The following is a 12893-nucleotide window of genomic DNA, read 5'->3' as shown; positions in this document are numbered from 1 at the left end:
CAGGTACAAGTGACTGACTGCTGGCTTCTGTGCACATCTCATCAACGCTCAGGCAGGGCTGAGGGTTTCCTTCTTTACATTTCAATCATCTGAAAACAACAACAACAACTTAATGTCTGTCATCAGGGAGTCCAAATACCATCAATAGCGATAGTGTTCTACTCTCTTTTCCTTGGTGAAAAGTGAGAGTTGCTGCTTTGGTCTACAGAGCCCATCCACCTCACTGTGAGCCTGAGGCCCGTTATTGCCCACTCTGCACAAGGGAGCTGTGGCTCTGAGCAGTTTGGGGACTTGCCCTGGTGCCCAGTCCCCAGGCTTATGGCGGGTGCAGGCATGACTCCAAGCTCAGTGGTCTTTCCATCATACCTTCTCCTTGGTTCTTGATCAAACAGGTCCTACTTTTTGTGTTTGAGATTCAGAAAGCTCTGAACTGAAGACAGGTGGCTCCCTGAGTAAGGATGGCTTCAAAGAAGATTACTACACACTTGTGTCAGGAGCATTGGGGAACACACCTCAGAAGAAGGACACTGTCTTTGGAGGTGTGAGAATTGCAACATGAACCTGACCTCGTGAGACTTGAAGAAAGCTATACCTCACAAGGGGGACCTCTGGGGCATAGGACACTTCTTGAACCTAGTGTTCAAGAACCAATCCTTGTTCCAAATCATCAGGACCTTGAAATACTGGGATTGTTTATTGCTTATTTGGGGTGATTTCTTTTCTTTTACTAAAACCTTATGTTTTCAAAGTTTGGAGTGAATTACAGGGTTGCCTGGTGATGAAACTTTCCCGAGTCTCTGCCCACAAGTTTGATTAAAACTGAATGGCTCAGGCGCACTATCTTTGGCTCCAGGGTTACACACAGTTTTCTCCAGGTGAAATCATCACCCTATCACTCTCCTGATAGATCCACAAATAGGATTAGAGTGTGGGTCACCAAAAAATTGTGTGAACCCCTGTTGTCCGCAAATCTCTGTATTGGGGGGAACTTAGCAAAGGGCGGAGCTTTCTGAGAACTTCCTGTGTTTAGTGTTAATCTTCCGCCAATGATTTACTTCCCCCAGTTATTAAACTGGGAGATTGGGTGGTGATTTATCACCAAGTATAGCAGGAAAAGCTTGTGCTAATTGCTAAGACCTCAGATACTGGCTAACTGCAAGTTTCAGGCTAGAAGGTAAGCTCTGATTCAATGATTTTGTATTTTCTAAAAGATGCATATGGAATGCTAAAAAATAGACCACTAAAAGAGTGAGATCTCTGCTCTCCTGAAGTTAGCTAAGGTTAGAGCTAATGTTTATGGAGACGGAGGTACTACAGGTGACAGGTACCCAAGTTAGAGTCATGGCTCTGCTAACTGTGTGATTTCAGCCAAGTTACTTGACTCTGGCCAGTTTGATTTGTTGGTTTTCTTTTTAGTTATATTAGTTTCTTAGTAAGTTATCTTGGATTTTTAGGTGGGCAACTAGTGATAATTATGCCTGTTCCTTCCTAGTGTTTGTTCATAGTAGACATTCTTTCCTCTTGTTTCATTGCCTTGGTTGGACTTAGCACAATAATGTTAAATGGTAACAGTGATGACAGACTTATCCATATCATATTCCTGGTCTTGATGGGGATGTTTTAAATGCTTCATATTAAGAATGATGATTGCTGTATGGTCTGGTAGACATTGTCAGCTTAAGAAAGTTTCCTTGTGCTTTTTTAAAAATTATGAATGGATATCAAACTGTATCCTGTTTTTGGCATCTATTCACCAAAATGATCATACAGCTTTTCTTCTTTAATCTATAAGATAATGCTTGCGATTATTAGTTTTCCTGTTAATGAATTGATCACTTCTTATTCTGGGTCACCCTTAAATTCTTCTTTAAACCCTAGATACTGCATTTTAATATTTCAGGACTTGATTTGATCATATTCTATTTGGGATTTCAAAAATCTAAGCTTAGATGTAATATTCTTGTGTGCTATCTTGTGTGTTATCCAATTTTGTGGATACAATCTTTAATTGTTTTGACTTAAAGGAGCAGGCCAGGACAGAAGTGGACATGCTGAAGGAGCTCCAGCTCTTCCTGTCGCTCCTCTTACTGCTTTCCTGTGGCTTCTTCTACCAGCTCACCTGGAAGTCCAGCTGCCTCTTCTCCTGCCTGCCTCCCCACAAGTCTCAGCAGGACCCTGAAGCCCTCCTGGGCCAGGGACGCAGCATTGTATTCCTAGAGACCTCTGAGAGAATGGAGCCAACCCCGCTGGTCTCCTGCGCTGTGGAGTCAGCTGCCAAGGTTTATGCAAAGCAGCCGGTGGTGTTCTTCATGAAGGGTCTCAGCAATTCCACGCAGCTGCCCTCAAACTCCACCTACCCAGCCTTTTCCCTCCTCTCAGCAATAGACAACGTTTTCCTCTTCCCTTTGGATATGAAAAGGCTGTTTGAAGACACACCATTGTTTTCATGGTATACTCAAGTAAGTGTTAAGAGAAGCTTAGAATGCCCATGTTGGGAGGGACCACAGAAAGAGTCCAACCTACTCATTTTATAGATGGGTAAACTGAGGTTAAGGACTCAGTGTCAGACATGGGACTAGAACCCAGATCCTTTAACTCTTGCCTGGCCTTCTTTTTATAGTGTTGAGCCCTGATTTAAGCAATCGGGAGAGAATTAAGTTAGATTTGTCTTTAGCCTGCTGTCATTTGCTTCCAGCTTTCTGTATCTAGGTTACTTTTTTCCCATTTCTTTGGAAGAAAGAGAGTGAAACAGGAATGGAGGAAAGACAGACAGACAGAGAGAAAGAGAAAGAAACATCAACTCACTGTTTCACTCAGTTCTATTTTGTTGTACGCTCATTAATTGCTTCTTATACGTGCCCTGACAGGGGGTCAAACCTGTGACCTCTGGCATGCCAGCTCAGTTTTGTTCACTGAGCCACCCTTCCAGGGCAAGACTATTCTTAACTCAATGGGTTTCTATATCTTGTCTAGGTGTATATACTGCTTATTTTCACTGACAGTTTTGAACCCATCCATATTAAACTGTTTTGCCCTGAAGGGGAAACTAGGAAATATTTAACTTGAGAAATACAGAAATAGAAATTTTAAAAAGGATCAGGTAAAGTGCTGCTTGATGAAATTAGGTTATATGAAGATGTGATCAAGAAGCTCCTGGAACTGTCAGGCATTTTGTAATCTTCATCATAGGAACATAGCATACTAAGGAAATCATCTCTCAATTAAATGTTTCTTTAATGAGGACCCACAATCAGGTAATGTTTAAGAAACTTATAGCCCCTTGTTACCCTCGTTGTCTTAGTCTAGAAGATCTCTAGAGTAAGAAACCAGCCTGAGTGTGAGTGTGAGTGTGAGTGTGTGTGTGTGTGTGTGTGAGTGTGTGTGTGTGAGTGTGTGTGTGTGTGATTGTGTGTGTGTGTGAGTGTGTGTGTGTGTGGAAGGGGGAGGGAATTGGTCAGTTTTACTCTTGCCCATGTGTCCTTAGATCCCAGCTTCCCATCTCTTCTTCTGAAGACCCAGAAACCTCAAATTAGGACCAGCGAGGAGGAGGTGGAGCAACTCACTAGACTGATATTTCACATGTATTTGCCAGCAGAAGGTTCCTATCAAATAGGTGGCAACTAGTGTGGTGCTGGGCAGCAGCAGGGCACACTACTGTCAGGTGCTGGTAGTGGAGAGGGGCGCCTTGAAGGACACATGTCTGCTGGCTTCCCTGCAGCGCTCGTGATCGCCACTAGAGGGCGCTCCAGCACGTACAAAACCAGGTGCTCTATCCACTGCGCAACTGTAGGTCAGACTAAACCTTCCAAATAATTTCAATCTACATGCCCAGTCCATGTAGTCCACCCTCCTTCTCTGCCCACACTCTCTGATCTCATCTCCTACCCTTCTCCCTTCACTGCTCTGGTTGGCCACGCTGCCTTCCTGCTGCTCCTGCCTTGGACCTTTTGCACTAGCTGTGGCCTCTACCTAGAACCTTCTTCTCAGAGAAACTGGCATCCGTTCACTTACCAACTTGATTCCAGTTTCTGCTGGAACCCAAGATACAATTGTACTCCCTCTGCCCCTTCATACCTTCTCACCCAGCTTTTTTCCTTCACAGTTCTTATGGACACTCAACATATCACGTTTATTTATTTATTGTCCGTCTCTTCCCGGTAGAGATTTTTGTCTTTGCTCACTGTCTTATGTTTAACATCTGTCACAGAGCTTGGCACATAGTAAGTAGGCCATCAATAAATATTTAAATCTGTTTAGATTTTTTTAAATTATGTATTGATATTTATTTATTTATTTATTTACAGAGTCTGAGAGAGAGATCGATAGGGACAGACAGACAGGAACAGAGAGAGATGAGAAGCATCAATCATTAGTTTTTCGTTGTGACACCTTAGTTGTTCACTGATTGCTTTATTCTATGTGCCTTGACCGCGGAGCTACAGAAGACTGAGCCAGCGACCTTGGGTCCAAGCTGATGAGCTTTGTTCAAACCAGATGAGCTTGTGCTCAAGCTGGCGACCTAGGGGTCTCGAACCTGGGTCCTCTGCATCCCAGTCTGGCACTCTATCCACTGCGCCACCACCTGGTCAGGCTGTATTGATTTTTAGAGAGAGAGAAACATAAACATTAATCTGTTGTTGTTATGTACCATCACCAGGGATCGAACATGCAACTGCTATGCATTTAATTGGACAACACTCCAACCAACCAAACTATTCAGCCAGGGCTTTAATTTTTGAAATTGATTTTTACTTTTTTTTTTTTTTCATTTTTCTGAAGCTGGAAACAGGGAGAGACAGTCAGACAGACTCCCGCATGCGCCCGACCGGGATCCACCCAGCACGCCAACCATGGGGGGGCGCTCTGCCCACCAGGGGGCGATGCTCTGCCCATCCTGGGCGTCGCCATGTTGCGACCAGAGCCACTCTAGCGCCTGAGGCAGAGGCCACAGAGCCATCCCCAGCGCCCGGGCCATCTTTGCTCCAATGGAGCCTTGGCTGTGGGAGGGGAAGAGAGAGACAGAGAGGAAAGCACGGTGGAGGGGTGGAGAAGCAAATGGGCGCTTCTCCTGTGTGCCCTGGCTGGGAATCGAACCCGGGTCCTCCGCACGCTAGGCTGACGCTCTACCGCTGAGCCAACCGGCCAGGGCCTGAAATTGATTTTTAGAGAGAGGGAGGGAGGGAGAGAGAGAGAGAGAGATTTGTTTATCCACTCATTCATGCTGTCGTCGGTTGATTCTTGAATGTGCCCTGACTGGGGATGAACCCAGAACCTTGACATGTCAAGATGATGTTCTAATCACCTGAGCCACCTGGCCAGGACCCCTCTATGAATATAATTAAAGGAATTAATTAGTAAACAAAGGCATACATACATGCATGCATAATAAGATTGTGTTTTCATTTTCTCAAATAATATAAATATTAATTTTTTTCTATAGCTGTCTACTTTAACATTTTTTTTAATAGTTCTTTTAAAATTTTTTTATTTTATTTTATTGGTAACAGAGACAGAGAGAGTCAGAGGGAGGGACAGATAGGGACAGACAGACAGGAAGGGAGAGAGATGAAAAGCATCAATTCTTCATTGTGGCACCATAGTTTCTCATTGATTGCTTTCTCATATGTGCCTTGACCGGGGGGCTATAGCAAACCGAATGACCCCTTGCTCAAGCTGGTGACCTTGGGCTCAAGCTCGTGAGCCTTGCTCAAATCAGATAAGCCTGCGCTCAAGCTGGTGACCTTAGGGTTTCGAACATGGGTCCTCCAGGTCCCATCCGACGCTCTATCCACTGCGCCACCACCTGGACAAGCACTACTTTAACTTTTCTTTATTAGTTTTTGTCACTTAAAAAATTCTTTCTTCGGCCCTGGCCAGTTGGCTTAGTGGTAGAGTGTCGGCCTGGCATGTGGGAGTCCCAGGTTCAATTCCCGACCAGGGCACACAGGAGAGGCGCCCATCTGCTTCTCCACCCCTCCACTTCTCTGTCTCTCTTCCCCTCCCGCAGCCAAGGCTCCATTGGAGTGAGGTTTGCCGGGGCCGTTGAGGATGGCTCTGTGGCCTCTGCCTCAGGCGCTACAATAGCTCTGGTTGCGGCAGAGCGACGCCCCAGATGGGCAGAACATCGCCCCCTGGTGGGCATGCCGGGTGGATCCCGGTGGGGCGCATGCGGGAGTCTGTCTGACTGCCTCCCTGTTTCCAGCTTCAGAAAAATACACACACACACACACACAAAAATTCTTTCTTCATGGATTCATGTTTATAGTTACTGAACAACCTGCTGAAAATGACTCAGAGTTCATTGTAAAATCCCTTCAGGGTTTCTACTTTACCTTCCCACTGCTTTAATTTTTTAAAAAACAACTTTATGAAATTTCTAAAAGCCACTAAACTTTTCCCATGGACACTGATTGCTGTAAAATTGTACCTAAAGGCAACTACTTGGGGTGGAGGTAAGATTGGTAAATGTGTAAATGGGGGTTTGGCAAGTAGATTTAGGGGAAGCTGGCTTGCTGCCCCTCCTGAGCAGCCCTGGGCCGGGCCTCCTGCAGGGACACCCCTCCCCCTCTCCCTGCTGCTGGGGGCTGATTGGCACCTGCTCCTGCAGATCAATGCCAGTGCAGAGAGGAACTGGCTCCACGTCAGCTCGGATGCGTCCCGCCTGGCCATCATCTGGAAGTATGGGGGCATCTACATGGACACCGATGTCATCTCCGTTAGGCCCATCCCTGAGGAGAACTTTTTGGCTGCACAAGCTTCTCAGTACTCTAGTAATGGGGTGTTTGGATTCCTCCCCCGACACTCCTTCCTGTGGGAGTGCATGGAAAACTTTGTTGAACACTATAATTCACACATTTGGGGCAACCAGGGTCCCAATTTGATGACACGAATGTTGAAATTGTGGTGCAAGCTTGAAGACTTCCAAGAGGTGAGCGACCTGAAGTGTTTGGACTTGTCCTTCCTGCATCCCCAAAGATTTTACCCCATCTCCTATCCAGAGTGGAGACGCTACTATGAAGTCTGTGACACGGACCCGAGCTTCAATGACTCCTATGCCCTACATCTGTGGAACTACATGAACCAGGAAGGGAGGGTCGTGGTTAGAGGCAGCAACACGCTGGTGGAAAATCTCTACCGTAAGCACTGTCCCAGGACTTACAGGGACCTGATTCAAGGCCCAGAGGGCTTGGTGTCCAGGGAGATGGGTCCAGGTGACAAATAGAGCCAATGCTGGAGCGTTGCTGCTCCACATAGCACTGACCACGTCCTGGAGCGCCAGCTTTCCCCTGATCTCCACTCTCCCCAGCTGTGGTGTTTACCCGCACGTCAGAGTTACCTTCCTCTGTCCGTCATAGAAATGTCCCAGACCGTTGGCCTGTTTCTGTCAGGGACTGACACTGGTGGCACCAAGTCTTGTGTGTGTTGTGGCACAGGTGGCACCGCAGGAGTGACAGCGTCCCCGTGCTAAGCGACCTAGTCCTCCACCCACTCTTGGTGTCCTCAGCACTGGAACAGAGCCTGGCACACGGCAGGCGGTCAGCAACTCCTGGCTTACAGAACGTTGAACTGTGGCCCAGTAGGGAAGGCTGGGAGGGCGTCATGCACGGCAGGCCTTGGTCAGCTGAGGACGGAGTCCAGCTTTCGGCCTTACCGACGAGGTTACTCGGCTGCATGTCAAGTTCATTTTCCCACAACAGCCCTGTCAAAGGGGGCGCCCATGAGCACCTGGGGAAATTGAGCCTGCTGGAAATGACAAACACACAGGTCCCCTGAGAGCTACTTTCAGCACACGTCTGGGACACACGGGAAGAGAGCTGTGAGGTGACATTAAGTACATTCACATCGTTATGTAACCAACACCACTATTCACATCTATTAATAGAACTTACTCATCATCCCAAAGTGAAATTCTGTGTCCATTAAACACTAACTCCCCCAATCCCTGCCCATCCCTCTCTCAGCCCTGGTCACCACTAGTGTATTTTCTAGAATATCTTTATGAATTTTATTATTCTGGGTACGTTGTATAAGTGGAATCATGTAATACTTGTCCTTTTGTGCCTGGCTTATTTCACTTAACATAATGTTTTCTATGTTCTATTTTGACGTGTTTCAGAAATACATTCTTTTTTCAGGCTAAATAATATTCCATTGTATGTGTGTATTTGCCACATTTTTTATACATTCACATGTCGATGGACAGTTGGGTTGCTTCCACCTTTTGGCCACTTTACTAATGTTGTAATGTACAGTTTGAGTCCCCTCACTCCCTTCATTTGAGCAGACACCAGACATGGAGCCGCTGAACCAGGTGGAAATTCCGTGTTTAATCTTTGAGGAGTCGCCATTCTCTTTTCCACGGCAGCTGTAGCACTTTACACTCCCACCAGCAACGCGTGGGCTTCCCACTTCTCCACAGCCCTGCCAGCGCCTGTTCCCTCGGGCTTGGGCTTTGGCTGCCCCAAGATGCAGATCTTGGGAGATGAGGGCTGGGATGTGACAAAGGCCTTAAAACTTTTCCAGAAATCTGAGTCTCAGAAGAGCCAGAGCTGCCGGTGTGAAGGAACCAGGGACTGGGTGAGGACAGAGTTCGTTGGTCCTGGGTTTCACAGCTAGACGCACACTACACGCCGGCAGGCTGAGGGGTGGTGGTGTTGGAGTAGGTGACATCTGACCCAGCCTGGACTAACCCAAAGGACCAGCATGGGAACGTCCCTTTAGTTTATGGTGGGTGGGCTAAGCTCTCTTACCGGATGGCTGTAGCTGCCCCTAATTAGTGTGTGTGTGTGTGGGGGGGCGGTGAGGTCAGTGGGTGTACAAGAACACTTCCAGACTCCCTGGGCTCAGGGCAGCAGCCTCTCATCAAGGCCTGGATGCCACTCATATGGAACCTGGATTTTCCAATAGGATTAAAGTGACATTCCTGGCTTTCCTCTCCATAATATCTACAAACATCTGGTCCCAGGGGCCTTGGGAAGACTCCACCCCTCTGGAGTTGGGTGGCACTTCCATCTGGCAGCAGGAACCCCTGGAGACCCTAGGCTGCTAGATGCTGGCTCGCAGTGGTTCTTTGTCCCGAGACTGGCAGGTTGGTATCACTGAGGTGTCCATGTGGCTCTGTTCCCGCCCCCAAGAGCACCAGGATTCTGAGGCCGGGAAAGAATCCTGGTTCCACTTCCCGGAGGATTCTGGGAACTGCCTGGGACTGTTGATGGTAGTTGTTGGTGTTTGGTGGCTGTTGAATGAAACTGGACACGGGGCCAGGCTGAGAAGTGGAGCAGGTTCCTCTTGGAACTCTGCGCATCTGGTTCTGGGGACACCTAGGTGAGCCAGGCCTCCTGGGAAATTGCCAGGAATTAGGCCGGGGACCAGCACAGGTAGGGAATGTCCTTGCAGTCACAGTGACCGGTGACATGGGCAGCAGGAGGTAAACATTAGTCCCTCCGGACACCCCCAGGGCCCCACCCCAGAGCTGGGGAACTGAACCTGGGCTGGGCCCGGCTGGGCCCTTACCCTCACCTCCTTAGGTCTGCTCTGGACTGAGGCACCCGAACGGGGAGCAGGAAGGACCGCACCCCCAAGACTAGGCTTCCTGGGGGAGGAGCCTTGGATTTTTGATAAAAGTAAAGTGATTTTGGGAGCTTACTGCCTTGATTTCTGTAGGTCAAGGGGATACTTAGTAACAAGATAAACTAAAAACAAACACATTAATCCTCTAGTTCCTCCCCCTGCACTCGGAGCTGCAGCTGAGAGGGAGGCAGCAACGGTGTTTCCACTCTGAGGGGCTGCAGACAAAGTCCAGGGGAGACCTGCTTACTACAGGACAAGAGTCTGGAGGCCTGGCCGGTGACAGCTCTGGGGGCCTGGGCGGGGCCCCATTCACCCAGCACTCCTTAGGGCCCAGGGCTGCCTGCTCCTGCATTGTCTCCTGGAATCTGATTTCTAACTGGACTCGAAGGGAGGCCTGGGGAGTGTGAAGTGCTCTCACTGTGGCCTTTCACGCCCCCATCTGCAGACAGGGTGGGTGGTCTTGGTCACACAGTCCCTAACCCCTCCCCTTGGGCTGACGACTGGCCAGTGAGAACAATCCATCTAGAGGAAGTGGTCTTTCAGGCAAGTGGCTGATGAGTGGCCTTTTTCTGTGTCTGTGAACACGAAGGCTCTGCAGACCTTGCCCTCATGGGGAAATATTTTTGGACATCATCATCACTTGGTAAAATGGTCCCATAAAGCTATATGCTTCTGGGCGGGAACAGAAAACTGAATTCTCTTCTGGGCAGGAACAGAAAACTGAATTCTCTTGCAACACGACTGGGTTCTGCCACAGAGCTGGAATTTGGTCGAAAGGCTTGTTGCTCAGCTGACACTGACAGGAGCAGGAAGGGGACAAGTGGGTGGGCTGCCCTGAACCTCCATGGAGGCCCTGAACCTCCAGTGAGGGCCCCGTCTGATCAGCAGGGTGAACCACCCACAGTGCCAGCTGTCACTAGGCCTCCTTCCTCTAGGGAAGATATTGTGGGGTCTGGTGGCCCAGACACTGAAGATGGAGAAAGTCTACCAAGCAGCAGTGACTTCTCCATGGGAACGGAAACACCAGTACCGTAGTCTAAACTGCTTTTCTTCTAGATGTGAAAACCAGTGTTGGTTTTAACACGTCTACACCTGGAAAGATAGCTTATGTCAGTGTATAGTCTCTTTCACTGAAATACTCCAGAGAGTTGTTAGTCAAATTTGTACTTCCAATATTTATTTTAAAACATTTTTGTGGTTGAAATGTGGAAGAGCCTTTGACCAAACTGTGGTCACTGTCTTTTAATAATCTACCTTAAGCCTGACCAGGTGGTGGCACAGTGGATAGAGCGTCGGACTGGGATGCCGAGGACCCAGGTTCAAGACCCCAAGGTCACCAGCTTGAGCGTGGGCTCATCTGGTTTGAGCAAAGCTCACCAGTTTGGACCCAAGGTTGCTGGCTCAAGCAAGGGGTTACTCGGTCTGCTGAAGGCCCGCGGTCAAGGCACATATGAGATAGCAATCAATGAACAACTAAGGTGTCGCAACAAAAAACTAATGATTGATGCTTCTCATCTCTCCATTCCTGTCTGTCTGTCCCTGTCTATCCCTCTCTCTGACTCTCTTTCTGTCTCTGTAAAAAAACAAAACAAAAACAAAAACAAACAAAAAAATCTACCTTAAAGTTGCTGGGAACGGAGGCCAGCTGTAAGGCAGAGCTCGCTGTGTGTCTGCTGGAGCAGATCTCACTCGTGCCAGCTGCAGGTTCTGTGATGCGGGCAGCCCCCACAGAAGGCATGAAAGTGGAAAGGCAACGAACGTCCTTTGTTTAGGAGAGAGCAGAATCAGAGAAATGTAAGGTCGGACAGCAGGGCTCTAGGAGAACTCCTGAGTCGCTCTCATCTCTGTTGGTGTCTCTCGCGCTCCCTTAGTTAGTATGGGGTGTGCACCGCCCATCTGCAAACCTAGGGGGCGCTACAATCAGCCCTGATGGCGCACCTGAGCCCCAGGGCAGGCAGAGCCGCAGTCAGCTGGGAGCCAGGGCAGGCTGGTAAAGGATTGCCCAGCAGCCCCCTTTGTATGCGCCACTTAGCCACATTCATTTTTTGTTTTCTAGTATTGTTGTTTTTCAATTACAGTTTACATTTAATATTATTCTGTATTGGTGTCAGATGTACAGCAAAGTGGTTAGAAAATTATTTCCTTCAGGGAATACAGCCCCAGTGCTTCAAGTACCAGCCTGGCCCCATGCACTTTATCAGGAGTTATTGACTACGTTCCCCAGGCTGTAATCTTCATCTCTGTGTCTATTCTGTAACTACCCATTTGGCTGCATTCTTTTTTTTTTTTTTTTAGTTTTTTTTTTTTTAATTATTTTTTTATTTATTCATTTTAGAGAGGAGAGGGAGAGAGAGAGAGAGAGAGAGAGAGAGAGAGAGAGGAGAGGAGAGACAGAGAAAGAGAAGGGGGGGAGGAGCTGGAAGCATCAACTCCCATATGTGCCTTGACCAGGCAAGCCCAGGGTTTCGAACCGGCGACCTCAGCATTTCCAGGTCGACGCTTTATCCACTGCGCCACCACAGGTCAGGCTTGGCTGCATTCTTCAGGAAGCAGAAGACACAGGAAGGCAGCAGTGGCAGTCGAGTATTTAGAATTGGTTCTAAAAAATCAACCTGATTTTCATTTAAAAATCAGCTGTTTGGTCAATATTGCAGTTGCCTTTGACAGTATAGGTGGATAGGTTTCAGAAGAACCATAAAGCCTCCAGGAAGTGTTTCACAGGGGCTGGCTGTCCTGTGAGGTGGTGAGAACCCCATCACTGAGAATGTGCAAAGCAAGGGCTTCCTTTCTTGGCTGTGGGAATGCCTTAGGCAGAAACGATCTCTTGAAACGGAGGTGAGTTTAAAATGCTAGTATAAATGCCATTCTTTTGGGACACACAAATTCATGATGTTGGTCCAGGATTAAGATGTTTTCTTGGGACCCTATCAAAACATTTAGAGGTGGTTAACATAGCTTCATATTTTCTAAAGACAGCGAGTCACCTCTGCCTGCGTTCCTGTCCCCAGATGTGGGAGAAGCAGCCTGCTATAATCCAGCCTGGAGAAAACATGGTGTTACTGCCCCTCTCCTGCAGGAAAGGTGGTTTCCAGTAACCTGGAGCATTCTCATCTGGTTTTGTCTTCTAGACTCAAGCTGTCTAGAGTTGAGTCTGGGGAGATCCAGGGAGAATTTAAGGTCTCCAGCACTGACCGTGCTGTGATTGGCTGTACACTCTTTCAGTCTTTGCACTTTGGTCACGAAATCTCAGGTACTGTAATTTCCATAATGGGAATAATTTACCTTTCATCACCATCATCCTTGGGAGGCAGTTTGACCTAATT

At 47.9% G+C, this 12893-nt stretch overlaps 1 protein-coding gene across 1 annotated transcript; it reads left to right on the top strand.

The window, feature by feature from the left end:
* Nucleotides 1–1086: 1086 nt before the first annotated feature.
* On the top strand, nt 1087–8127 carry A4GNT (alpha-1,4-N-acetylglucosaminyltransferase). Its single transcript, XM_066245076.1, has 3 exons — nt 1087–1174; nt 2025–2459; nt 6608–8127. Exons 2-3 carry the CDS (start codon nt 2049–2051, stop codon nt 7220–7222), a joined length of 1026 nt encoding a protein of 341 aa, XP_066101173.1. The 5' UTR covers nt 1087–1174; nt 2025–2048; the 3' UTR covers nt 7223–8127.
* The last annotated feature ends 4766 nt before the right edge of the window (nt 8128–12893 follow it).

Source organism: Saccopteryx bilineata, chromosome 10, assembly GCF_036850765.1.
Source record: "Saccopteryx bilineata isolate mSacBil1 chromosome 10, mSacBil1_pri_phased_curated, whole genome shotgun sequence".
Classification (NCBI taxonomy): domain Eukaryota; kingdom Metazoa; phylum Chordata; class Mammalia; order Chiroptera; family Emballonuridae; genus Saccopteryx; species Saccopteryx bilineata.
The sequence above is the reverse complement of the archived record's forward strand: the minus strand, read 5'-3'. Positions and strand labels throughout refer to the sequence as shown.